General features: G+C 46.0%; 2 protein-coding genes across 9 annotated transcripts; both read left to right on the top strand.

Moving 5' to 3' along the window:
* The first annotated feature begins 176 nt into the window (after positions 1–176).
* On the top strand, positions 177–19,359 carry LOC310837807 (uncharacterized protein). Of its 4 annotated transcripts, none has more exons than XR_014560623.1 (4): positions 177–239; positions 1,327–1,404; positions 5,953–7,452; positions 19,343–19,359. XR_014560623.1 is itself a non-coding variant. In XM_083724955.1 (3 exons), exon 3 carries the CDS (start codon positions 6,131–6,133, stop codon positions 7,298–7,300), a length of 1,170 nt encoding a protein of 389 aa, XP_083581081.1. In that variant the 5' UTR covers positions 177–239; positions 1,327–1,404; positions 5,953–6,130; the 3' UTR covers positions 7,301–8,622. The 4 variants fall into 4 exon arrangements, 1 of the variants encoding a protein (XP_083581081.1); XR_014560624.1 differs by lacking the exon at positions 19,343–19,359 and adding an exon at positions 8,482–8,622; XR_014560625.1 differs by lacking the exon at positions 19,343–19,359 and adding an exon at positions 7,915–8,622.
* Positions 13,946–26,058, top strand: LOC310837745 (uncharacterized protein). 5 transcript variants are annotated; one of them, XM_083724801.1, is made up of 4 exons: positions 13,946–14,016; positions 15,090–15,167; positions 22,732–22,809; positions 24,123–26,058. In XM_083724801.1, exon 4 carries the CDS (start codon positions 24,302–24,304, stop codon positions 25,637–25,639), a length of 1,338 nt encoding a protein of 445 aa, XP_083580927.1. In that variant the 5' UTR covers positions 13,946–14,016; positions 15,090–15,167; positions 22,732–22,809; positions 24,123–24,301; the 3' UTR covers positions 25,640–26,058. The 5 variants fall into 5 exon arrangements, 4 of the variants coding, with proteins under 4 accessions (XP_083580927.1, XP_083580928.1, XP_083580926.1 ...); XM_083724802.1 differs by lacking the exon at positions 22,732–22,809; XR_014560609.1 differs by lacking the exons at positions 13,946–14,016; positions 15,090–15,167; positions 24,123–26,058 and adding exons at positions 21,736–22,034; positions 23,902–24,114.
* Positions 26,059–26,668: the final 610 nt, after the last annotated feature.

The following is a 26,668-nucleotide window of genomic DNA, read 5'->3' as shown; positions in this document are numbered from 1 at the left end:
TGGCAGGAATGCCTTGGGGCGCTGCTGGCTGCGCGCGTGTGGCGAGGCGCGCCTCTCTTGGCTGGAGAGAAGGAGAGTGCATGGAAGGGGTTACGGAAGCGAGAGAGCCGCAATGCCTAGAGAGGCCTGGAAAGAGACCCCTCCCTCCCCCACTTCCGTCTCTTACCTCCTCCCCCCCCCGCTCGTCTTGGATGGAGAGGTCGGTGCGCTCGAGAGGGATTCTGCGCGCAAGGCGAGGGGTGAGCCGTGCCAAGGGGGTCTCTGGGCGCAGGCGAGACTGGGGACGGAGGGAGGGGGGCAGAGGATACTGGGGGGCTGAGGGAGGAATGGCAGCATCCCTGGGGGAGGAAAGCCCCGTCCAGCATTGGCAAAGGGGTGCAGAGGGAGAAAGAGACGCTGCCCATCGGAAGGGGGGGCACTGGCGGGGGAATCTCCGGAGACACTGCCTTGGCTTTCCCCTCCTGCCCAGAAACCTGCCTTGGGGAGAGGGGTCCCTATAATTGAGAGGGGGGCCAATTCCCCACCTCCCCCCACCCCCAGGCCAGCTGCTGCTGGGGGCTCCAGAAGCGGGACTCTGTTGCTGCTGCTGCGTTACACCAAGGCGGGCCTTTCGTCCAGCTGGAGAGAAGAGGAAAGCGCAGGAAGCTCTTGAGAGGAAGGAGAGAGGGTTGTCCAGAGGGGGTCTTTGCATCTGGAATTCTCTTCCTCGAAGGGGCAGGAAAAACCCGTCTGCCTCTCCCAGGGTTTCATTTCTAAGCCTTAGTTCCACTGCATGGTTAATTGAGGGGATAATGTGGTCCACTACTCAAAAAAACATGGCTGGAGGTGCTATGGAAATTCTTTCAGGATTTGTATATAATAGATAGATGGACAGCCTTTCTATACCTTTCTATATGTCAAAGGGAGTTACAAGCTGAGACACAATCCATCAGCACCCAAAGACAGTGAAGGTGTGCACCTTCACAGTCTGGGGTGCTTAAAAGGACAAAGGGTCCATTATTAGGATAGACAATGCTTGTGACTGGAGGCTTTACACACATTCATGTGCATATGCAGGCCAAGGATTGCCAGTATTACAGGCGAGGTGTGTGAGAGTGCAGAATTCCACAAACACTGTGTGTGAGAGAAAGGGAGTGGGTGGGATTATCGTTTATAGCAATGCTGTAAATTTGTCTGTAACATTTCGTGAGCTGATGCTGCGGCTTATTAGCCTCCAAGAGGCCACCAGGAACTTTGTTGTGTTTGCTTCAAAAGATGAATGTTTCTGAAGACTTTGACAGTCACATATGACATAAACAGCACTTCTCTTTTACTTGTTCCACACAGGAGAGATTCTGACTCACAAGTCTAAGCACATCTTGCTAGAAAAAGAAAAGTACAGAAACGTGAAGGGGAAATTGAGAGGTAAGCTCTTACAGTATGCAGTGAGACATTTCACTACGTTAAAACATATAAAAAGCCCGGCTGGATCGAGAGGATGACCCAATTTTGGCTTGTCCTCTGCAATTTCACCCATTTACCCATGTTTCTGTGGAGAGACATTGCCTCCAGTCCGCCCTTCCCTGCCCATTGCTATGAAGGTTGTAGGCAGAGATATCTTTCTTTTACCTTTACGCAGTGATAACTACGTCCCACTCCTCCTCTCTATTCCACCAGATTTCAAGTATTAACCACTATCTTTATTCTCATGTCTTTGAGATTTAAGGGATCGGGAAGATTGCTACTGAAATTCAGGGGTTCCTGTAGTTCAGTCATGTCCAACTCCCAACAGACTGCGATCTACTCCCAGTATAAAAAACTGGCAGTGATCAACCCATTGTCACTGAAGGAATAAGGAGTGGGGTGGGTGCGTGGGTGGAAGGAGGTGGCTAACTGGATGCAGGAGGGGGGAGTTTCAGTTGGGGGGGATTAAAGGGAGGCAAAACCTCTCTCTCTGAAGAGCCAGTCGTCTCTCCACCCTCCCAAGCCAGCCCCCTCCCCCTTAAGCAGCTCTCCCCCCCCCCAAAGCCAGCCCTTTCTCTCTCCTCCCCATCAAAGGGAGCTGCACAGCTGACGCCTATCCCAGTAATCCCATGATCAACCAGGATCACTCACATGATCTATTGGTCGATCGCGCTCGACCGGATGAACATGTCTGTAGTAGTCCATTATTATGATTAATTGGATTTGTTAGTCACTTTATCTTACCCAAAGAGACTTGCAACCAAACATTTAAGGGATTAGGACAAAAAAGTCATTAGGAATTCTGAACCTGAGAAATAAAGGGCATGTTCATGGAGGGAGAGCAGCTCCCTTTCCTGTGAGGAACCTCTTTATTTAAATTGCCAGTTTTAGAGAAGCACCGTATCTTAGATCATGCTGCATTATTAACAATAATTGATTATTATTAAAAGTTGATGCAATGCTATTCTCTTTTTTTAAAAAAATAATTTTATTAGTTTTCACAACCTAAAAAATAACAGAAAAGAAAAGAAAACAAGACATACAAACACACATAACACGACTTCCCCATACCTCCCCTTCACTGCACCCTTATTTTTAAAGCAACAGTTTTTAGCAATCCTTCGTTCAAATTCATATTTAACTTTCTTTATATTTTCTTAAATTTAAACTTTAACAGCTATAATTCTCTATTTCATACCCCTTGACATCTTAGCATTCCAAAATTTTGCAACAGTTCTTAAGATAAGCTTTAATTTTTTTCCAATCCTCTTCCACCGTCTCACTCCTCTGGTCACGGATTCTGCCGGTCATCTCAGCCAGTCCCATAAATTCAGTCACCTTGATCTGCCATTCTTCCAGAGTAGGCAATTCTTGAGTCTTCCAATACTTTGCTAGCAGGATTCTTGCTGCCGCGGTTGCATACATAAAGAATGTTCTGTCTTTCTTTGGTACCAATTGGCCGACCATGCCCAAGAGAAAGGCCTCCGGTTTCTTTGCAAATGTCCACTTAAGGATTTTCTTGATTTCATTATAGATCATTTCCCAGTAGGCCTTAATCTTTGGGCAGGTCCACCAAAGGTGATAGAAGGTTCCTTCACATTCATTACACTTCCAGCAGTTGTTATTGGGCAGATGATATATCTTTGCTAACTTGACTGGGGTCATGTACCACCTATAGATCATTTTCATTATATTCTCTTTTAAGGCACTACATGCCGTAAATTTAATACCTGTGGTCCATAACCGTTCCCAGTCTGCAAACATAATATCATGACCAATGTCTTGTGCCCACTTTATCATTGCTGATTTTACTGTTTCATCCTGCGTATTCTATTTCAGCAGCAAATTATACATTCTAGACAAATTCTTAGTATTGGACTCCAATAGTTCTGTTTCTAACTTTGACCTCTCCTTCTGAAATCCTAGTTTCCTGTCCTGCTTAAAGATCTCATTAATCTGGTGGTAATGTAACCAATCTCGAACTTTAGGTTTTAGTTTCTCAAAGCTCTGTAGTTTAAGCTTTTCACCATCGTGTTCTAAAATTTCACAATATTTTGGCCAATCTGAATCCATATTGAGTTTTTTTACCGCCTTGGCTTCCAGGGGTGACAACCACCTGGGGGTTTTGTTTTCCAACAAGTCTTTATAACGGTTCCATACATTATACAATGCTTTTCTGACAATATGGTTTTTAAAACCTCTGTTAACCTTTACCTTGTCATACCATAAATATGCATGCCAGCCGAAGTTGTTATCATATCCTTCTAGATCTAAAATATCTGTATTCTCAAGAAGTAGCCATTGTTTCAACCAGCAGAAAGCTGCTGCTTCATAGTAAAGTCTTAAGTCCGGCAGGGCAAAGCCCCCTCTATCCTTTGCATCGGTTAAAATCTTAAATTTTATTCTGGGCTTTTTGCCCTGCCAGACAAAATTAGATATATCTTTCTGCCACTTCTTGAAGCAATCCATCTTATCCATAATTTGCAATGTCTGGAACAGAAACAACAATCTCGGCAATACATTCATCTTGATAACAGCAATTCGGCCTAACAAGGAGAGTCTCAGCCTAGACCAGATGTCAAGATCTTTCTTCACTTCCAACCAACATTTCTCATAGTTATCCTTAAATAAGTTCACATTTTTAGATGTTAAGTTCACCCCCAAATATTTCACCTTTTTTGTTATTTCCAAACCTGTTTCCCTTTGGAAGCTATCTTTTTCTTCCATCGTTAGATTTTTTCCCAGCACCTTTGTCTTCTGTTTATTTAATTTAAAACCTGCCACTTGACCAAATATTTCGATAAGTTCTAAAACTCTTTTTGTACTGGCTTCTGGTTGTTGCAGGGTCAAAACTAGGTCATCTGCAAATGCTCTTAACTTATAATGTTTAGCTCCGAGTCGTATTCCTTCTACCAGTTGGTCCCTTCTAATCATATTCAACAATACCTCCAGGACCGATATAAACAATAGAGGGGATATTGGGCATCCCTGTCGTGTTCCTTTTTCTATTGGAATCTCGTCCATAACCATACCATTCACAATTAATTTAGCTTTCTGCTCAGAATATATTGCACCTATACCGTTTTCAAAATTTTGGCCTACCCCCATCCCTTGGAGATTTCTCTTCATAAAACTCCAACAGATATTATCAAAGGCTTTCTCCGCATCTACAAAGATCAAAACTGCTTTTCTATTTATGTCAGTCTCCAACAGTTCCAAAATGTCTATAATGTTCCTCACGTTTTCTGACATATGTCTCCCTGGGAGAAAGCCTGTTTGGTCCTTGTGAATCTCCTCTAACAACACTTTTTAAAATCTTTTTGCTAAAATGTTTGCAAAAATTTTATAATCCACATTCAGAAGTGATATAGGGCGGTAGTTCTTAACTTGATGTTTCTCAGTTTCTGTCTTCGGTATAAGTGAGATGAATGCTTCTTTCCATGATTCGGGAGCCTTCTTCCCCTCCAAGATTTGATTACAAACTTCTTTCAATGGTTGTATTAGCCATTCCTTCAGTGCTTTGTAATATCTCGCAGTCAGCCCGTCTGGTCCTGGTGATTTTCCCAGTTGCATATCCTGGATGGCACCCTCTATTTCTTGGTCAGTAATTTTCTCATTTAAAGTCCTCTTGTTTTTTTCCGAGATTTTTGACAATCCATATTTTTTAATAAATTCTTCTATCTCTTGTTCATTTTTTGGCCCTTGTGCATATAATTTCTTGAAAAAACTTTGAAAACAATTGCTGATCTCATTTGGCTTATTAATAGATTTCCCATCTACCTCGAGAGATGTCACTGTATTCAGCTTTTGTCTCTTTTTCAGTTGCCATGACAGCAGTTTCCCACATTTGTCTGCTGATTCAAAAGTCTTTTGCTTCATTTGTTTTATTTTCCATTCTATTTCCTGGTTCATCAATTCCATATATTGGGTCTGATAATACTTTATTTCCCTTAAAATCTCCTGAGATTTAGGTTTAGATCTCAGTTTCTTCTCTCCTTCTTTCATTTGTTTCCAGATTTTTTCCTTCTTCTAATTCTGTTGTTTCTTCTTAATAGAATTCTGCTGGATTAGAAAACCGCGCATCACGGCCTTGCTTGCGTCCCATACTATTCTTCTTTCCACATCTGATCTTAGGTTTATCTCGAAGTAGTCTTTCAATGTCTTTTGGGCCTTTTTATAAATTGTTTCATCTTTATGCTATTCTCTGACATTATTTCATTTCCTTAAAAATTGGCACATAGAAGAAGGAAGAGTTTCTTCTTTGGAGAGCAGGTGCGGTTAAAAGCGGTAGATTCGTAATCTGGTGAACTGGGTTCGATTCCCCGCTCCTCCACATGCAGCTGCTGGGTGACCTTGAGCTAGTCACACTTCTCTGAAGTCTCTCAGCCCCACTCACCTCACAGACTGTTTGTTGTGGGGGAAGGGAAAGGAGAATGTTAGCCGCTTTGAGACTCCTTAGGGTAGTGATAAAGCAGGATATCAAATCCAAACTCTTCTTCTCTTCTACAGGATTTCCTTTCCCCCCACGCCAATGGAAGCAATAGAGAAGACAGACAGAGCAATCTGTACTTTCATTAGGAATCACGAAAAAATCATTTAAATTTGTGGAACATACAATGTGATTCAGTCAGTGAACACACTTAGTTCACATCAAGGAACTGAAATAGTGGAGACACCATTTAAAGGTATGGATTGTGGAAAGGACGTCAGTAGGAGTGGAACTCCTACACAACATCAAGGAACTCACACAGGGGAGAAACCATTTAAATGTATGGAGTGTGGAAAGAGCTTCACAGAAAGTGGAAAGCTTAGAAGACACCAGAGAACTCATACAGGGGAGAAACCATTTAAATGTATGGAGTGTGGAAAATGCTTTGGTCGTACAGATTCGCTGAAAATGCATCAATATACTCATACAGGAGAGAAATCATGTAAATGTTTTGAGTGTAGAATATGCTTCAAAAAAAGTGGATGCCTCTGTATACATGTGCAAACTCACAGGGGTGAGAAACCATTTAAATGTATGGAGTGCGGAAAGAGCTTCCTTTTGAGTAAGCACCTTAATGCACATCATCGCACTCACACTGGTGAGAAACCATTTAAATGTATGGAGTGTGGAAAGAGCTTCCATTTCAGTAAGCACCTTAATGCACATCATCGCACTCACACTGGTGAGAAACCATTTAAATGTATGGAGTGCGGAAAGAGCTTCCATTTCAGTAAGCACCTTAATGCACATCATCGCACTCACACTGGTGAGAAACCATACAGATGTATGGAGTGCGGAAAGAGCTTCAGTCAGAGTGAAACCCTTAGAATACACCAGCGAACTCACACAGGGGCAAGACCTTTTAAATGCATGGACTGTGGAAAGAGCTTCAGTCAAAGCGGACACCTTAGAAACCATCAACGAACTCACACAGGGCAGAAACCATTTAAATGCATAGAGTGTGGAAAGAGCTTCAGAGAGAGTGGAACGCTTAGAAGACATAAACTAACTCACACAGGGGAAAAACCATTTAAATGCACAGAGTGTGGAAAGACGTTCCGTGAAAGGGCAAAACTTTCCATACATCTACGAACTCACACAGGCGAAAAACCATTTAGATGCATGGAGTGTGGAACATGCTTCCGTCATAGAGAATCGCTGAAAGTGCATCAATGTACTCATACAGGAGAGAAACCATATAAATGTTTTGAGTGTGGAAAATGCTTCATTCAGAGTTCAAGTCTTAATGTACATCTACAAACTCATACAGGGGAGAAACCTTTTAAATGCATGGATTGTGGGAAAAGCTTCACCAGTAGTACAACGCTTAGAAGACACCAGCAAACTCACATGGGAAAAACTATTTAAATGTATGTTTGGTTGCAGAATAAATCCAGGCATATCTGCAGGATATGGACCATTTAGACTGCATTTGTCCCAGTTGGGTTTCAGGCCCTGCCATTGGACTGAGACCGCCCTGGTGGTGCTGGTTGATTATCTCTGGCGAGCTAGGGATAGGGGTAAAAGCTGTTTCCTGGTTCTGCTGGATCTCTCAGTGGCTTTTAAAAAAATAAATAAAATTAATCACTTTTAATCACGTTTATAAATCAATGTAACTCCCTCCCTCTCCCTCCTTCCAGAGACTTCCCTCAGCTCCCCTCTCTGATTTGTTTATACATATTATTCTCTGCATGTTATAAAATTGTACATATCATTGTACATTATCTATCAATGTTCTACTAATGAATTTGTGGATGTTTATTCAACACCTGCCAAGGAGTCGAAATCCTTTTGTTGTCTTTTTAAATAGTTTGTAAATAGTTCCCATTCTTTCTTGAAATTACAATTGTCCTTGTCACGCAGTTGATATGTCAGCTTGGGAAAATTCCGCACATCTCATCAGTTTTTCTTCCCATTGTTCTTTCGTTGGGATTTCCTCATTCTTCCATCTTTGTGCTAACAAGACTTTTGCCGCTGTCTAGGTGTGAGGCTGCTCAGTCACCCAGCTCGTCGGGCAGAGCCCACGGGTCCCTGCAGAATAAAGGAAGGGGTCCAGCCACCAACTGGAGCAAATGGCTGTAGATCAAAATTTACTGCGCAATAGGTTCAAAGAGGAATTTTGAACCCTGAGGATGGGGTGACAAAGACTTAGAACTTTCCCACCATATCCCAGAATACAGTTCGTACAGCATCATTGCTACATCACTGACATGTCACAAAAGGGGAGGGGTAGACAGAGGTTACACTAGTTCAGCCTTGGCAAACATGTCCAGACAAGTCCTTGGTACAAGATTAGCATAAGCAGACATGTCAGGGCAAGACCCAGGTATAAGATGAGCACAGGCAAACACCTCTGAAGTCCCACCGCCCAAAGTACAATAGAACTTCCTTTGCATATCTGGCCCCTTGGCAAGTTTGGTGATGGGATTAGGCTTTCCTTGGCCAACAATCAGCTCTTGTCACCTCTGGGAACTTCCTGGAGTCCCTTTGAAGAGGAAAACAGATTTGGAATGATTGGTGCTGGTTGATTATGTCTGGCGGGCAAAAAGGTAAAAGCTGTTTCCTGGTTCTGCGGGATCTCTCCGTGGTTCTTAATGCCGTTGACCACGGTATTCGGTTACCTATTTGTGATAAAAATATATACCTTGCCCAATTTGTTGAGAATAAAGCTTTACTGGTCAGGTTGGCAACAGTTGAACCACGAGTATTATTTCCAAACTCCTCCAGTCATCATGGGCACAAAGTCCCCACACCTCTCACATCTCCCTCTCAGCAGTCAAGAAAGAGCAAACTGAATTAACCAAACAAGCGCCACCTCATTTCCCCAATGCCACCTCTGCTTTGTGAAATACATTCCCAATGATAAAGGTAAAGGTAAAGGTACCCCTGCCCGTACGGGCCAGTCTTGACAGACTCTGGGGTTGTGCGCCCATCTCACTTAAGAGGCCAGGGGCCAGCGCTGTCCGCAGACACTTCCGGGTCACGTGGCCAGTGTGACATCGCTGCTCTGGCAAGCCAGAGCCGCACACGGAAACGCCGTTTACCTTCCCACTGGTAAGCGGTCCCTATTTTTCTACTTGCACCCGGAGGTGCTTTCGAACTGCTAGGTTGGCAGGCGCTGGGACCGAGCAGCGGGAGCGCACCCCGCCACAGGGATTCGAACCGCCGACCTTTCGATCGTCAAGTCCTAGGCGCTGAGGCTTTAACCCACAGCGCCACCTGCGTCCCAATGATATGACATTGTAAATACTGACACATCCTCACGGACGGTCTAGGAGGGTTGGGAGTTAGGGGCAGGGTTATGCAGTGGTTCCGCTCCTTAGTCCTGGGACATGTCCAGAAAGTGATGTTTGGGGGGGATGAGCGTTTGGACCTCTGGGCACTCACTTAGGGGGTGTCTCAGGGCTCCATCCTCTCCCCACGCTTTTTAACATTGTCTTCCCTCTGGGAAGCAGGTCACGGGAAAATGGTTATATTTCCCCAGTCCTTGAATCGCAGCATTTATAAAAGAGTTGGCAAGCGTTTATGTAAACACTGCCAACAGTAGCTTTTTGCCTGTGTTAAGAAAAGCTGAAATTTCTACAAAAATATTCCTCCGCTGTGCAACAAAGGCAGGGGCTGCTCTCCCACTCGTAGCTCTATGGGCCCCCGTGTTCCAAAACAAACCTGAAGTGTTTCCCCTAAATCAGATGTTTCCTGGGCAATTGGGCAAAAGGAGCCCCTGGGAGTGGGGAGGGGGGCATTGGAAAGGAGAGGAGGGGTGACAGTGGACATTCTGCCCGCCTCTATAAATTGCAATAAAGAGAATTGTAATAGTGAGCAAGGGAATTGGGTGGTAAGAGAGGACAAAAAGTAAGATGCTGCATGTGGGAAGGTGGTGGTGAGAGGGAGGAGGGGGAAGAAAAGAACAAAGGGACCTCTCCACCCCCCCCCAAAAAAAAGCACCTTTCCTGGGACCCATTAGCAGGGACCTGGATGCATGCAGTCCAGTTGCCAAGTAAGGAACCCACAACTGCAGGGTCTGCATTGCACCATCTCCTTTGAAGAATCACACACGTTTCTTTTTCTCCTTGAAGTCATAACAACAGCCATTTATTTGTACCCAGCCATTTATGAATACATAATCAAACCTTAAACCTCAAAAAGCTTCCCTATGCAAAGCTGCCTTCAGATGTCTTCTAAACGTTTAATAATAATAATAATAAATTTATCGTTTATTTTATCATGGTATGTTTGCTGAGACCCTACCTGCCTGCAGAATGCCTTTTCAGAGGGTTTCAAAGGAAGCAGCTCCTCTCCCTCCCTGCCGGCCGGCCAGGGAGGAGGGAGGCTCCAACTGTTTTTTTTTTTTTTTTTATAATAATTTTTATTAAGGTTTTCCAAATTAAAACAAATTAAAACAAATTAAATCCAATTTATAAACTTTTTGCCAATAACCAGGACTTCCCCTCCCTACCCCCTCTTGTGTTCCAAATCTTCCAAATAAGCAATTAAATTCAACAAGTTCTTATCCCCAAATTACACTCATCATCAATAACCCAATTTATCCAGATTCCCATCCCCTAAGATCGATCTATTCCCTTCCACGAGTTTCCCCCTTTCAAACATAGTACAGATGAAAATAAGATAAATATGAATAGTGATTTTACAGCCTTTGGATTCCAATTTTCCCTCCCCTCTTTCCCCTTTGCGTTTCACCTATCCCTCTACTTCTAATATCTTCCTGGAGTTCCCACATTACGCTATGTCCCTCAGGTTCTTTGCCAGTCTTTGATTACGGGTGTCCAATCGTAGAAGGAGTCTATCAAAAAAAGGGGCCCATTTCTTCTATCCAGGTTTTTATATCCAGGAGTAAAAACTCCAATTTTGTTTCCATAAGCTTGTCAAACCTGAATATCCCAAATGTTCCCTCTCCCAGTTCTGTCCAGTTCTTGTTATTTCCTTGTTCTTGTCAATCATTCTCCTCCTTTTTATTTCTCTGTTCTCCCACAGAAATGTTCTTTTTCCAAAAGTTTCTAGTGTCTCTGCAGAGGCTTGTTATTCATGGAGCAAAGCATTGCATCATGTTCCTTTCATTTTCCAACAAATAGTTCCATTGTTTCCTGTAGTGTATAGACCTCTGTAGACAAAATAATGTTCCATTCCTGCAGTTTCCCAGGAGATTAAAAGTTCCATTCAGCTGTTCAAGTTTCCTGTCAAAAACACATGCAATATCCCTCGGCTCCTCTAGGTGGATTACAGTAGCAAAGTTCCCTTCCAGAATCACATCCACCAGTCCAAGTAGCTTGTTAACCGATATTTAAAACAGTTTATATTCAATTTATAACAAATATAACCGGCAAAGTCCTCATAACAAAATCTCTATTTTAATCTTCCTTTTTGACAGCTCTTTGACAGCTGTCAAAACCTCCATCGCTTTTCTCCAGGCAGTTTCACGAATCGCTCCAGGGATTCCGGGGGGGGGGGGTTGCTTTTTTTAAAACAATTCCACTTTTCTCCTCCAGCTCAATCTTATAATTTTCCCTCGCGAAGTTGCTGATTCGGCAAGATAAGGTTACACTCGATCTTAGTTGTCCAGTCCTTTGTTTTGGCTCTTCTACAATTTAGGGGTGGGCTGACTTCCTTTTTTCCGCCTCCCCCGTTCGCTCCGAATTTTAAAAATTTATCCCTTTTTTTTTTTAGTCCATATTCCAATTACTCACGGGTTCTTCTTTAGTGCCAAATTTTCAATAGAAGAAGTCAGCGCTCTCCGCCGGATGGCATGCGGCTGCGCTCGGCAGGGATAGCAGAGAACTCAAAGCACCACGCTTCTCCCCGGCACCCGATCCGTAGCCTTTAAAAAGGCTCCTTCACGAGTCGGGAGAGCGCTAACGGTGCCAGCCGAGTCTCCATGTCCACGGCCTCCTCTGGCCGTGGTTTTTAAGGGTCCCCGCATCGCCGGTGCGGTAGGACCCAGCCCCTGCCAAGCCGGCTCCCTCCGGAGCTCGGAGGGAGTCCGCCATTCGGCGATGGCGCCGACCCGGAAGTCCGGGAGGCTCCAACTGTGTTGCTTGGCTGCCTGGCCCGCCCCCCTCCGGCCTCCTCTCACCAGCCTCGGCCCCTGGGAGCCTCTCCCCGCTGGGACTGGCCGGGAGCCTCGGCCCTTACACCGCCATTCTTCTCGTGGCCGCCGAACTGAGCTTCTCTGTCTGGGGCCTCCCCAATGCCTATTGCCCTATTGTGGCTGCCGAAGGCCCTGGATGAGATGGGCAGCCTGGCGTGGCCTATGAATTGCTGTGGAGCCTTGAGAGGAGAGCGAGGGCAACCATAGAGAAAGCAGTTCATATAGAGGAGGAGGAGGCAGGTGTTCCAAGGGCTAACCATAGCAGGGAAAGTGGAGGAAGGACTGCAAACGCTTCTCCCATAGATTTGTAGTGGTAGACTAGCATAGATAGTCTGTTCTGCGGGTTTTCTTTGGGCGCTATTCCCCCTCCCTTCCTCCCGCCCCGCCTGATGGAATTGAGAGCTGCAGATGGAGCAGGAGAGAAAAGATACAGAACTGCAGCAGCATCTTTGTAGCATGGACTTCGTTTTGCGCGAAAAGTGGTTGCTGCTTGTAGTTATTTAATTGCAGTGTTTCATCAGCTGGTGTCTTGAGCAGCAACCTCTGGAAACGAAGGGCTAAAAACCGGCGCTGCTCTCCCAAATTATTGTTATTGGTTTCAGAACTCACAGGGTTAAGGAGTTCCGGATGACCTCTATCCATTCCTGAGGCGTGACTGAGGGAGTGGCTATATTCCACTGCCTGTTTGTCTCTGTCTTTGGAGAGACACGGAAGCAGCCATGAGTGCTCGGAGTCCAGGGAAAGTCTGAAGAGTTCTGTTTTAATAATAATAATAAATTTTATTTATATTCCACCCTCCCCAGCCGAAGCCGGGCTCAGGGCGGCTAACAATAGTCAAATAATCAAACAATCAAATAATCGCACATTCAAAATATTCATTATAAAAATTAATTAAAATCAAATTAATGGCAACCGATTAAGCAATATTCTGTGCAGGTTGCCAGAGGAGGGAGTCAGGCTGCGCCCTGACCAAAGGCCTGGTGGAACAACTCTGTCTTGCAGGCCCTGCGGAAAGATGTCAGGTCCCGCAGGGCCCTAGTCTCTTGTGACAGAGCGTTCCACCAGATTGGAGCCGCAGCCGAGAAGGCCCTGGCTCTAGTTGAGGCCAGCCTAACCTCTCTGAGGCCTGGGACCTTGAGGATGTTATTATTTGCAGACCGTAGATTTCTCTGTGGGGCATACCAGGAGAGGCGGTCCCGTAGGTACGAGGATCCTAGGCCATATAGGGCTTTAAAGGGCTTTTATTGTTTTACTGCTGTAATAAAGACTGACAAATAAACACACTACTGACTGGGTGTGTTTGATCTTCTAAACACCGAGGAGCAACAGCACGCTGTGTTTACTCTGCATTCGTGGCGAACGGAGAATCGGAGCAGCAGGAGGCGCAGCTAGAGGGAAACGTGCCGGGCTGCAGTTCGTTTAAGCTACGGCTAATTGGGGTCGTAAACCAATTAGCTACGCCACGCCCCAATAATTATCTGGTCCCTTTTAACTTCGCATTTCAGTTGGTTGACTATAATCGCTTATTTTGGCTGCTGGTCCCTTATTTTCAAATCTGTAAGGTGGCAGCTATATCCCTAAGTCACATATTTCCTGGAAAATGCTCAGCTATGCTCAGCTGCCCTGCACCCCTTGGGCACCTTTGCGAGAATGGAATTGAGATGGCCACCAAGGGCGTCCCCTTGAGGGGCCCCCATCCCCAAACAGGACTGGGGGTTCAACCCAGGCCCCCAAATAAGGGCCCCTCGCGATGCGTCCCCGTTTCCCCCTGGCAGGAATCCCTCAAGGCGCTGCTGGCTGCGCGCGTGTGGCGAATCCATGGAAGGGGTTACGGAAGCGAGAGAGCCGAGATGCCTAGAGATGTCTGGAAAGACACCCCTCACTCACCCACTGCCGTCTCTTACCTCCTCCCCCCCCCCCCCGCTCGTCTTGGATGGAGAGGTCAGTGCGCTCGAGGGAGATTCCGTGCGCAGGGCGAGGGGTGAGCCGTGCCAAGGGGGTCTCTGGGCGCAGGAGAGACCCGGGGATGGAGGGGGCAGAGGAACTTGGGGAGGGAGGGAAGCATCCCTGGGGGAGGAAAGCCCCGTCCCGCATTGGCAGCGGGTACAGAGAGAGAAAGAGACGCTGCCCATCGGAAGGGGGGGCGCTGGCGGGGGAATCTCCGGAGGGGCTGCCTTGGCTTTTCCCTCCTGCCCAGAAACCTGCCTTGGGGAGAGGGGTCCCTGAAATTGGGAGGGGGGCCAATTCCCCACCCTCCCCTCCTTCTCGGAAGCTGGACTCTCCTTCCCCCACCCCCAGGCCAGCTGCTGCTGGGGGCTCCAGAAGCGGGACTCTGCTGCTGCTGCTGGGTTACACCAAGACGGGCCTTTCGTCCAGCTGGAGAGAAGAGGAAAGCGCAGGAAGCTCTTGAGAGGAAGGAGAGAGGGTTGTCCAGAGGGGGTCTTTGCATCTGGAATCCTCTTCCACGAAGGGGCAGGAAAAACCCGTCTGCCTCTCCCAGGGTTTCATTTCTAAGCCTTAGTTCCACTGCATGTTTAATTGAGGTGATAACGTGGTCCACTACTCAAAAGAAACATGGCTGGAGGTGCTATGGAAATTCTTTCAGGATTTGTTTATAATAGATATATGGACAACCTTTCTATACCTTTCTATATGTCAAAGGGAGTTACAAGCTGAGACACAATCCACCAGCACCCAAAGACAGTAAATGTGTGCATGGGTCCATTATTAGGAAAGACAATGCTTGTGACTGGAGGCTTTACACACATTCATGTGCATATGCAGGCCAAGGATTGCCAGTATTACAGGCGAGGTGTGTGAGAGTGCAGAATTCCACAAACACTGTGTGTGAGAGAAAGGGAGTGGGTGGGATTATCGTTTATAGCAACGCTGTAGTTTTGTCTGTAACATTTTGTGAGCTGATGCTGCGGTTTATTAGCCTCCAATGGGCCACCAGGAACTTTGTTGTGTTTGCTTCAAAAGATGAATGTTTCTGAAGACTTTGACAGTCACATATGACATAAACAGATCTTCTCTTTTACTTGTTCCACACAGGAGAGACTCTGACTCACAAGTCTAAGCACATCTTGCTAGAAAAAGAAAAACACAGAAATGTGAAGGGGAAATTGAGAGGTAAGCTCTTACAGTATGCAGTGAGACATTTCACTACGTTAAAACATATAAAAAGCCCTGTTGGATCGAGAAGATGACCCACTTTTGGCTTGTCTTCTGCAATTTCACCCATTTACCCATGTTTCTGTGGAGAGACATGGCCTCCAGTCCGCCCTTCCTTGCCCATTGCTAGGCAGGTTGTAGGCAGAGATACCTTTTTCTTTCTTTTTTTACCTTTACGCAGAGATAACTACGTCCCACTCTTCCTCTCCATTCCACCAAATTCCCAGTATTAACCACTAAATGCATGGAGTGTGGAAAGAGCTTCACTAGAAGTAGAACGCTTAGAATGTGAGGAGAATCAGAACTTACAGGGTTAAACAGTTCTGAGTGATGTCTCACATTCTGAGGCGTGGTTATGTTCACATACGGGAATTTTCCTTTGTGTGAGTTCTCTTTCGGTTTTGACTGAGAGGAGAGGCGAAAGATGCCTGCTTGTTCGCCGGGCTAAATTTACGACGTTTAGCTACGCAATAAAAGACTGTTGGAGATAAGCGAGAAGCTTGCAGTCTGATTAATTACCCACACACGGCAACAGTGTTTCCCCGCTGCGTGAACTCTGCTGGGACTAAGCTGAGAGAGCTGAAGATGTTTTCTATCGGCACAGAAGCACAGTACAAAGGGGGAAACGTGCCGGACGCCATCTTAATTGCACAGGTTATGGGAGTCAGCCAAGCTTTGAAGCTGTTGCTGTGATGTGTCTGTGTGTGGGAGAAGCCAGCTGAGGAGACGCTAGAGCCAGTTGGAGCTGTGCCTAATGTTTGAGGCAGAGGAGCTCGCTGGGAGGATCTCAGGACCGGGTGCAGGAGGAGCTGCTGTTACTTGAGTAGGCTCAGCCCCGGGGGAGAAATGGCTCAGCCCCGAGAATATGGCTTTGGGCTTAAGCTGCCATGTCAGAAACTGAGTAGCCAAAGTTGGCTGGAGTGGAGTTTTCAAGCAGAGCTTTTCCTAGTCAGGGAGCAGCTGTGGGACATAGTCCAGTCACCACAGAAGGCAACTGGGAAAGCAGAGGCTGAAAGGGCTGCAGAGCAAAGTGAAGTTGAGCAGCGTGTGCTTGCTTTTTTGGGAGAGAATGTGGTTGCTCATCTAAGGCAAGTTGTCCTGGATGCTAAAAGGCCAGAGGCTGCTTGGCTAGCACTCTGTGAGGCTTGTGAAGCTGGGGTGGGAAGCAAAGGCCAAGATGTGGCTGCATCCAAAGGGGAGAGGCAAGATGGCGCTGGCTACATTCTTGAGAGCCGACACACAGCTGGGAGGAGCTGGGAGCCCCCACGGGGGGACGAAGGGACTGTTGCTGTTGCTGGCAATGCTGCTGGTGAGCCTGGGAGCTGTATGGATGCTGCAACGTGTCTGTGTGAGGAGCCAGGAGAGAGGCCATGTGTTGGGGGCCCTTAACCCACCAGAGGGGGTGCAGGAAAACGTCCTGGAAGCCCTGTGAGCAGTGGGGGGGGCAGTAGGCGGTGAAAGCTCAGAGACGCCTCTTTTTCCAAAGGCTGCCAAGAGTTGTTTATGCCATGAGCTGAAGCCTAGCCGTGCCGGAGCTTCAAGGCCAGCCACCTGCAGCAAGTAGAGATAAGAGCTGTGGAGTTGTGTGGGAACGCTGAGACAAGTCCGGTCTCCAAGGCAACTGAAAGAGTTGCATCTACGGAAGCTGTGAAGGTCGTGGGCAAGTCTTCCCGCCGGGGGGAGTCTGTTGCCGTGACAACCAGAGAGGACATCTGCAGAGGCCCCAAGGACGGGGGCAGCGAGAAGATTGTTGCCATGGCAACGCTTAAGGACAACTCCAGTGAGGGCAGAGTGCTGCGTTGGGTCATTGACTCAGGTGCCAGTCATCATCTGATGCCAGCGCCACCTGGTGTTGAAATGTGGAACTGCAGGGCTGTTTCAACTGGGAAAATAGTTGTTTTTGCTGATGGGACACAGAGACATTTAACCACTGTTGGAAATGTGTTTGTTTCTTTCTTGCAGGCGGAGCTGGAGGTCTACATTGTGCCTGGAATGAAATATTGTCTTTTATCTGTATCTTCTCTTTTACAGGACGGTTACAAGGTTTGCTTTGAAAATGATGTCTGTTCTATTTCCAGGTGTGGGAGACAACTCGTCAGTGTTGCATGTCAGAACAATCTCTTTATTCTGGATACACCTCTGGAGGGTGAGGGGGACGCCAAGGAAGCACAGGCGAAGTGTGCAAATGTTCCACCTCATGATTCATGTGCTCATTTGTGGCACAGGAGAATGTCACATGGCTGTTGGGAAGGTATCCAAAAGTTGCCCCAGTACACTGTAGGGTGCAAGATAAAAGCATGTGACCGATCCCTATATTGTTGGGCATGCATAAGGGCAAAGGTAAAAAGGTGCAGTTATCCCAGAACAAGCCTTTTGAGCTTGTGCACACAGACCTTAGTGGTCCCATGCCAAGGCTGGGTCTGGGCGGGGCCAGGTTTGTGCTGACGGTGACAGATGATTTTAGCCAAAATGGCTGGTTCTTCTCGCTGAAAGAGCAAAGCGAAGCAGCGCAACTGATCAAAGACTGGGTTGCGGCGGTGGAACTACAGTTTTCCACCAAAGTGCAGGGCTTCCAGAGTGGCCGAGGTGCAGAGTTCACTGGGTCTGCTCTGCAGAGTTTCTTCCGCCAGAAGGGAATATGTCACAGGTTGACGGTTGCTACTTCTCCTCAGGAGAGTGGCGTGGCGGAGCGCAGGAGTAGGGCACTGGCTGAAGCAGCTGACGTTCTACTGTTTGACTCTGGTTTGCCTCAGAGTTTTTTGGGGGAGGCGATGAAGACGGCCAATTTCACGATGAACAGGTCCTACAATTCAGTGGTAGGTGACACCCTGTTTTTCTTGCTGCACCAGAAGAGGCCGAAGGTGCATTTCTTCCGTGTATTTGGTTCCGAAGCCTGGGTGCTTGTGCCAAAGGCTCAACGAAAGAAGGGTGACCTGAGGTCTCGGAAAATGATCTTCTGTGGGTACGAGCCTGCGACAAAGGGGTGGAGGTTTGCATATCCAGAAGGTGATCAGTCCAAGCTTCTAATCAGCAAACATGCTGAGTTCTGTGAGCAGAATGGCTGGTCAAGGCTCCATGCGAGTCCTGACGTTCTCTCAGAATGTCTGTCTGATTCTGAAGAGGAGGGAGAGGCAGAAGCTGAACCTGTTGATGAGGACCAGGTCTCTGACCAAGGTCAAGAACAGGATTGGGCATCTCCACAGGTTGTTAAAAGAGAGCCCAAGAGTGAGCCTTCGTCTCCCGTTAGCAAAGTTCAGAAGGCCCAAAGATGCAGTAAGTCAGAGGGGGAGTCTTCTGGTACCAGTGAAACACTTGCTGGACCCAGTGGGTCAGAAGGAGAACCTGAGATTGTGCTCAGGCGATCCGCACGCACCACAAAGGGGGTACCACCTGAGAGGTTTCAGGTCACCAGCGCGTGGGTTGGTTTCGCGCAGTGCGAACCTGGGAGTTTTGAGGAGGTTCGACAGTTGCCTGAGACAGAAGCCAGGAAGGGGCAAGAGGCAATGGGAAAAGAGTTGAACTCAAAGAGGTCTGTAGATGTGTGCTCACAGTTTCCCTCAGGATGCGAGACGAGAGGGGGTGTGAGGAGAATCAGAACTTACAGGGTTAAACAGTTCTGAGTGACGTCTCACATTCTGAGGCGTGGTTATGTTCACATACGGGAATTTTCCTTTGTGTGAGTTCTCTTTCGGTTTTGACTGAGAGGAGAGGCGAAAGATGCCTGCTTGTTCGCCGGGCTAAATTTACGATGTTTAGCTACGCAATAAAAGACTGTTGGAGCTAAGCGAGAAGCTTGCAGTCTGATTAATTACCCACACACGGCAACAGTGTTTCCCCGCTGCGTGAACTCTGCTGGGACTAAGCTGAGAGAGCTGAAGATGTTTTCTATCGGCACAGAAGCACAGTACAAAGGGGAAAACGTGCCGGACGCCATCTTAATTGCACATAGAAGACATCAGCAAACTCACATGGGAAAAACCATTTAAATGTATGTTTGGTTGCAGAATAAATCCAGGCACATCTGGAGGATGTGGACCATTTGGACTTCATTTGTTCCAGTTGGGTTTCAGGCCCTGTCATCAGACTGAGACTGCCTTGTTGGCGCTGGTTGATCTGGCGGGCAAGGCACAAAGGTAAAAGCTGTTTCCTGGTTCTGCTGGATCTCTCAGTTTCTTTTAATGCCATTGACCACGGTATTCGGTTACCTATTTGTGATTAAAAATATATACTTTACCCAATTCGTTGAGAACAAAGCTTTACTGGTCAGTTTGGCAACCGTTGAACCACGAGTATTATTTACAAACCCCTCCAGTCATCGTGCGCACAAAGTCCCCATGCCTCTCACCTCTTGGCTTGACCTCTCAGAAGTCAAGATAGAGCGAACTGAATTAACCCAGAAAGCGCCACCTCATTTCCCCAATGCCACCTCTGCTTTGTGAAATACATTCCCAAGGAAATGACACTGTAAATGCTAACATATCCTCATGGACGGTCTAGGAGGGTTGGGAGTTAGGGGCAGGGTTATACAGTGGTTCTGCTCCTTCCTCCTGGGCCATGCGCAGAAAGTGATGTTGACGGTTGAGCATTCGGATCCCTGGCCGCACTTGTGGGGTGCCCCAGGGCTCCGTCTTCTCCCCACACTTTTTAACTTTGTCTTCCCTCTGGGAAGCAGGTCACAGGTTGTGTAAATACCTACAGTTTCTTCAAAGACTATTTGCAGAAACATTGTAAAATTAATGAATGTTAAAATGATGTCGGATTGAAATGAAGCGGTCTTAGCAACAAGGTTAAAAAGAATATGTAAAAATGAATTGATAATGGATGAAAATATAAAGCTATAATATGTTAAGATATAGAATTAAGATAAAAACAAAGAGGGAAAGGATTTGCTGAATTAACCATGTGAACTGGAATACAAAAAAGGGAGGTGTGAAGAGGTCAGGGAAACAAGTAAATGAAATATAAGATATGAAAAGATTGATTTGTTTTTAACTGTTTTCTATTTATTTTTTCTGTATTTTGTATTTTCTTTCTGTATTTTTGTACTTTTTTATTTTTCTTTTTTCTTCTTTTTATTCTGTAACTTTTTTCTCTTTGTAAAACTTTAATAAATATCTTTTAAATAAATAAATAAATACCTATAGTTTCCCAGTCCTTGAATCACAGCATTTATAAAAACAAGTTTGTAATTATTTATGTAATCATTGCTAACAATACCTTTTCCCCTGTGTTAAGAAAAGCTGAAATCTCCACAAATATATTCCTCTGCCATCACTTTCAGTTCCCATGCAAGAAAGGCAGGGGCTGCTCTTCCGCTCGTAGCTCTATGGGTCCCCGTGGTCCAAAACGAACCTCAAGTGTCACCCCTAAGTCAGACAATTGGGCAAAAAAAGCTCTTGGAAGTAGGGAGGGGGAGCGTTGGAAAGGAGAGGAGGGGTGACAGTGGACAATCTGCCCCCCCATCTATAAATTGCAGTAAAGCGTAACAGAAAAGTGAATAAGGGAGACAAGAGAGGACAAAAATAAGATGCTGCATGTGGGAAGGTGGTGGTGAGAGGAAGGGGGGGGGGGAGGACAAAGGTACTTGTCTGCACATACCCCAAAAAGAAGCGCCTTTCCTGGGACCCTTCGGCAGGGTCCTGGATGCACGCAGCCAAGCTGCCGACTAAGGAACCCACAACTGCAGCACTGTGATTCTTCTTTCAAGAATCACACACGTTTCTTTTTCCCCTTAAAGGTGTAACAACAACATTTATTTGTAACCAGCCACTTATGAATACATACTAAAACAGGGCTGCCTTCAGATGTCTTCTAAAGGTTTAATAATAAAAATTACTTAATCATTTATTTTATCGTGGTATGTTGGCTGAGACCCTACCTGCCTGCAAACTGCTTTGCAGAGTGGTGCATGCTTTGGTTATTCTTGGACTACTGCAATGGGCTCTACGTGGGGCTACCTTTGAAGGTGACACGGAAACTGCAACTAATCCAGAATGCGGCAACTAGACTGGTGACTGGGAGCGGCCTCAGGGACCATATAACACCAGTCCTGAAAGAAGTTCATTGGCACCCAGTACATTTCTGAGGACCATACAAAATATTGGTCCTGACCTTTAAAGCCTTAAACAGCCACCTCCATTGCTCAGCCCAAACACTGAGGTCCTCCTCCAAGGGACTTCTGGTGGTTCCCTAACTGCAAGAAGTGAAGTTACAGGGAACCAGACAGAGGGCCTTCTCGGTAGTGGCACCCTCTTAAAATATATCTGAAGGCAGCCTAGTTAGGGACGTTTTTGCTTTTTTGTTTGCTTGCAGCCGTCCAGAGTGGCTGGGGAAACCCATTCAGGTGGGTGGCATACAAACAATAAAATTATCATTATCATTATCATCATCTTGCCCATCTGGCCGGCCAAGCGATGCTCGGCTGCCCTGCACCCCTTGGGCACCTTTGTGGGAATGGAATTGAGATGGCCGCCAAGGGTGTCCCTATGAGAGCACCCATCCCCAAACAGGGCTGGGGTTCAACAGAGGCCCCCAAACAAGGGCCCCTCGGGACGCGTCCCTATTTCCCCCTGGCAGGAATCCCTCAAGGCGCTGCTGGCTGCGCGCGTGTGGCGAGGCGCGCCTCTCTTGGCTGGAGAGAAGGAGAGTGCATGGAAGGGGTTACGGAAGCGAGAGAGCCGAGATGCCTAGAGAGGCCTGGAAAGAGACCCCTCCCTCCCCCACTTCCGTCTTTTACCTCCTCCCCCCCTCCCCGCTCGTCTTGGGAGGCTCCTCCGGATGGAGAGGTCGGTGCGCTCGAGGGAGATTCTGCGCGCAGGGCGAGGGGTGAGCCGTGCCAAGGGGGTCTCTGGGCGCAGGAAAGCCCCGGGGACGGAGGGGGCAGAGGAACTTGGGGAGGAAGGGAAGCATCCCTGGGGGAGGAAAGCCCCGACCAGCATTGGCAGCGGGTGCAGAAGGAGAAAGAGACGCTGCCCATCGGAAGGGAGGTCTCCCACCTGGGCGCTGGCCGGGAAATCTCCGGAGACGCTGCCTTGGCTTTTCCCTCCTGCCCAGAAACCTGCTTTGGAGAGAGGGGTCCCTGAAAATGGGAGGGGTCCAATTCCCCACCCTCCCCTCCTTCCCGGAAGCTGGACTCTCCTTCCCCCACCCCCAGGCCAGCCAGCTGCTGGGGAATTCCACAAACACTGTGTGTGTGAGAAAGGGAGTGGGTGTGATTATCGTTTATAGCAATGCTGTAATTTTGTCTGTAACATTTCATGAGCTAATATTGTGGTGTGATTTGCAAAACAACTAATCAAAACTTACAAAGAAACTCACAGGTTAATGGTGGCATGAACTTTCCTGGCCCGCAATTTGCAGCATTCTCCTGCTGTCCACAAAGGTTTAGGCCATTATAGGTTTATTAGCCTCCAATGGGCCACCAGGAACTTTGTTGTGTTTGCTTCAAAAGATAAATGTTTCTGAAGACTTTGACAGTCACATATGACATAAACGGCACTTCTCTTTTATTTGTTCCACACAGGAGAGACTCTGACTCACAAGTCTAAGCACATTTTGCTAGAAAAAGAAAAACACAGAAACGTGAAGGGGAAATTGAGAGGTAAGCCCTTTGAGTATGCAGTGAGACATTTCACTATGTCAAAATATATCAAAAGCCCGGCTGGATTGAGAGGATGACCCACTTTTGGCTTGTCTTCTGCAATTTCACCCATTTACCCATGTTTCTGTGGAGAGACATTGCCTCCAGTCCACCCTTCCCTGCCCATTGCTATGAAGGTTGTAGGCAGAGATATCTTTCTTTTACCTTTACGCAGTGATAACTACGTCCCACTCCTCCTCTCTATTCCACCAGATTTCCAGTATTAACCACTATCTTTATTCTCATGTCTTTGGGATTTAAGGGATCGGGAAGATTGCTACTGAAATTCAGGGGTTCCTGTAGTCCAGGCACGTCCAACTCCCAACAGACTGCGATCTGCTCCCAGTATAAAAAACTAGCAGTGCTCTACCCATTATCACTGGGGGAATGAGGAGTGGGGTGGGTGCGTGGGTGGAAGGAGGTGGCTAACTGGATGCAGGAGGGGGGAGTTTCAGTTGGGGGGATTAAAGGGAGGCAAAAGTTCTCTCTCTGAAGAGCCAGTCGTCTCTCCACCCTCCCAAGCCAGCCCCCTCATCCTTAAGCAGCTCTCTCTCCCCCAAAGCCAGCCCTTTCTCTCTCCTCCCCATCAAAGGGAGCTGCACAGCTGAAGCCTATCCCAGTAATCCCATGATCAACCAGGATCACTCACATGATCTATTGGTCGATCGCGCTCGACCGGATGAACATGTCTGTAGTAGTCCATTATTATGATTAATTGAATTTGTTAGTCACTTTATCTTACCCAAAGAGACTTGCAACCAAACATTTAAGGGATTAGGACAAAAAAGTCATTAGGAATTCTGAACCTGAGAAATAAAGGGCATGTTCATGGAGGGAGAGCAGCTCCTTTTCCTGTGAGGAACCTCTTCATTTAAATTGCCAGTTTTAGAGAAGCACCATATCTTAGATCATGCTGCATTATTAACAATAATTGATTATTATTAAAAGTTGATGCATTGCTATTCTCTGACATTATTTCATTTCCTTAAAAATTGGCACATAGAAGAAGGAAGAGTTTCTTCTTTGGAGAGCAGGTGCGGTTAAGAGCGGTAGATTCTTAATCTGGTGAACTGGGTTCGATTCCCCGCTCCTCCACATGCAGCTGCTGGGTGACCTTGAGCTAGTCACACTTCTCTGAAGTCTCTCAGCCCCACTCACCTCACAGACTGTTTGTTGTGGGGGAGGAAGGGAAAGGAGAATGTTAGCCGCTTTGAGACTCCTTAGGGTAGTGATAAAGCAGGATATCAAATCCAAACTCTTCTTCTCTTCTACAGGATTTCCTTTCCCCCTATGCCAATGCAAGCAATAGAGAAGACAGACAGAGCAATCTGTACTTTCATTAGGAATCACGAATAAAATCATTTAAATTTGTGGAACATACAATGTGATTGAGTCAGTGAACACACTTAGTTCATATCAAGGAACTGAAATAGTGGAGACACCATTTAAAGGTATGGATTGTGGAAAGGACGTCAGTAGGAGTGGAACTCCTACACAACATCAAGGAACTCACACAGGGGAGAAACCGTTTAAATGCATTGAGTGTGGAAAGAGCTACACAGAAAGTGGAATGCTTAGAAGACACCAGAGAACTCACACAGGGGAGAAACCATTTAAATGTATGGAGTGTGGAAAGAGCTTCAGTCAAAGGGGACACCTTAAAAACCATCAGCGAACTCACACAGGGCAGAAACCGTTTAAATGCATTGAGTGTGGAAAGAGCTTCACTGAAAGTGGATCGCTTAGAAGACACCAGAGAACTCATACAGGGGAGAAACAATTTAAAGGTATGGAGTGTGGAAAAAGCTTTGGTCGTACAGATTCGCTGAAAATGCATCAATGTACTCATACAGGAGAGAAATCATGTAAATGTTTTGAGTGTAGAATATGCTTCAAAAAAAGTGGATGCCTCTGTATACATGTGCAAACTCACAGGGGTGAGAAACCATTTAAATGTATGGAGTGCGGAAAGAGCTTCCTTTTGAGTAAGCACCTTAATAAACATCATCACACTCACACTGGTGAGAAACCATTTAAATGTATGGAGTGTGGAAAGAGCTTCCTTTTGAGTACGCACCTTAATGCACATCATCGCACTCACACTGGTGAGAAACCATACAGATGTATGGAGTGCGGAAAGAGCTTCAGTCATAGTGAAACCCTTAGAATACACCAGCGAACTCACACAGGGGAAAAACCATTTAAATGCATAGAGTGTGGAAAGAGCTTCAGTCATAGTGAAGCCCTTAGAATACACCAGCGAACTCACACAGGGGAAAAACCATTTAAATGCATAGAGTGTGGAAAGAGCTTCAGTCAAAGCGGACACCTTAAAACCCATCAGCGAACTCACACAGGGCAGAAACCATTTAAATGCATAGAGTGTGGAAAGAGCTTCAGTGAGAATGGAACGCTTAGAAGACATAAACTAACTCACACAGGGGAAAAACCATTTAAATGCACAGAGTGTGGAAAGACCTTCCGTGAAAGGGCAAAACTTTCCATACATCTACGAACTCACACAGAGGAAAAACCATTTAAATGCATGGAGTGTGGAACATGCTTCCGTCATAGAGAATCGCTGAAAGTGCATCAATATACTCATACAGGAGAGAAACCATATAAATGTTTTGAGTGTGGAAAATGCTTCATTCAGAGTTCAAGTCTTAATGTACATCTACAAACTCATAAAGGGGAGAAACCTTTTAAATGCATGGATTGTGGGAAAAGCTTCACCAGTAGTACAACGCTTAGAAGACATCAGCAAACTCACATGGGAAAAACTATTTAAATGTATGTTTGGTTGCAGAATAAATCCAGGCATATCTGCAGGATATGGACCATTTAGACTGCATTTGTCCCAGTTGGGTTTCAGGCCCTGCCATTGGACTGAGACCACCCTGGTGGTGCTGGTTGATTATCTCTGGCGAGCTAGGGATAGGGGTAAAAGCTGTTTCCTGGTTCTGCTGGATCTCTCAGTGGCTTTTAAAAAAATAAATAGAATTAATCACTTTTAATCACGTTTATAAATCAATATAACTACATTTTCCCCACTCCCTCCCTCTCCCCGCTTCCAGAGACTTCCCTCAGCTCCCCTCTCTGATTTGTTTATACATATTATTCTCTGCATGTTATAAAATTCTACATATCATTGTACATTATCTATCATATGTTCTACTAATGAATTTGTGGATGTTTATTCAACACCTGCCAAGGAGTCCAAATCCTTTTGTTGTCTTTTTAAATAGTTGTAAATAGATCCCATTCTTCCTTGAAATTACAATTGTCCTTGTCACGCAGTTGATATGTCAGCTTGGCAAATTCCGCACAGCTCATCAGTTTTTCTTCCCATTGTTCTTTCGTTGGGATTTCCTCATTCTTCCATCTTTGTGCTAACAAGACTTTTGCCGCTGTTGTAGCATACATAAATAAGTTATTTGTTTTCTCTGGCAGGTCTCCTCCTAAAATCCCTAGCAAAAATGCTTCTGGGTTTTTTACAAATGTCATTTTAAACATTTTTTCAATTCATTATATATCATCTCCCAATTTTATTTAACTTCTCTACATTCCCACCACATATGATACAAAGTACCTTCTTTTCCTTTACATTTACAACATACATTTGACCCGGTTTTATACATTTTTGCCATTTTTACTGTTGTAATATACCATCGATACATCATTTTCATATAATTTTCTTACAAAAGAGAACAGTCTCTAAATTTCAAATCTACCTCCCACAACTTTTCCCAGTCCTCAAATTGTATATTGTATCCTATATCTTGTGCCCATTTAATCATAACTGATTTGAACTCCTCAC

This window comes from Podarcis gaigeae (genome assembly GCF_964106915.1).
Source record: "Podarcis gaigeae genome assembly, chromosome: 2".
Classification (NCBI taxonomy): Eukaryota; Metazoa; Chordata; class Lepidosauria; order Squamata; family Lacertidae; genus Podarcis; species Podarcis gaigeae.
This window is presented reverse-complemented; position numbering and strand designations above follow the sequence as displayed.

What these genes read in the sequence shown, in the direction of transcription:
- LOC310837745 (XM_083724802.1), top strand. Translation starts at nt 24,302, where the DNA reads ATGGATTGTGGAAAGGACGTCAGTAGGAGTGGAACTCCTACACAACAT.
- LOC310837807 (XM_083724955.1), top strand. Translation starts at nt 6,131, where the DNA reads ATGGATTGTGGAAAGGACGTCAGTAGGAGTGGAACTCCTACACAACAT.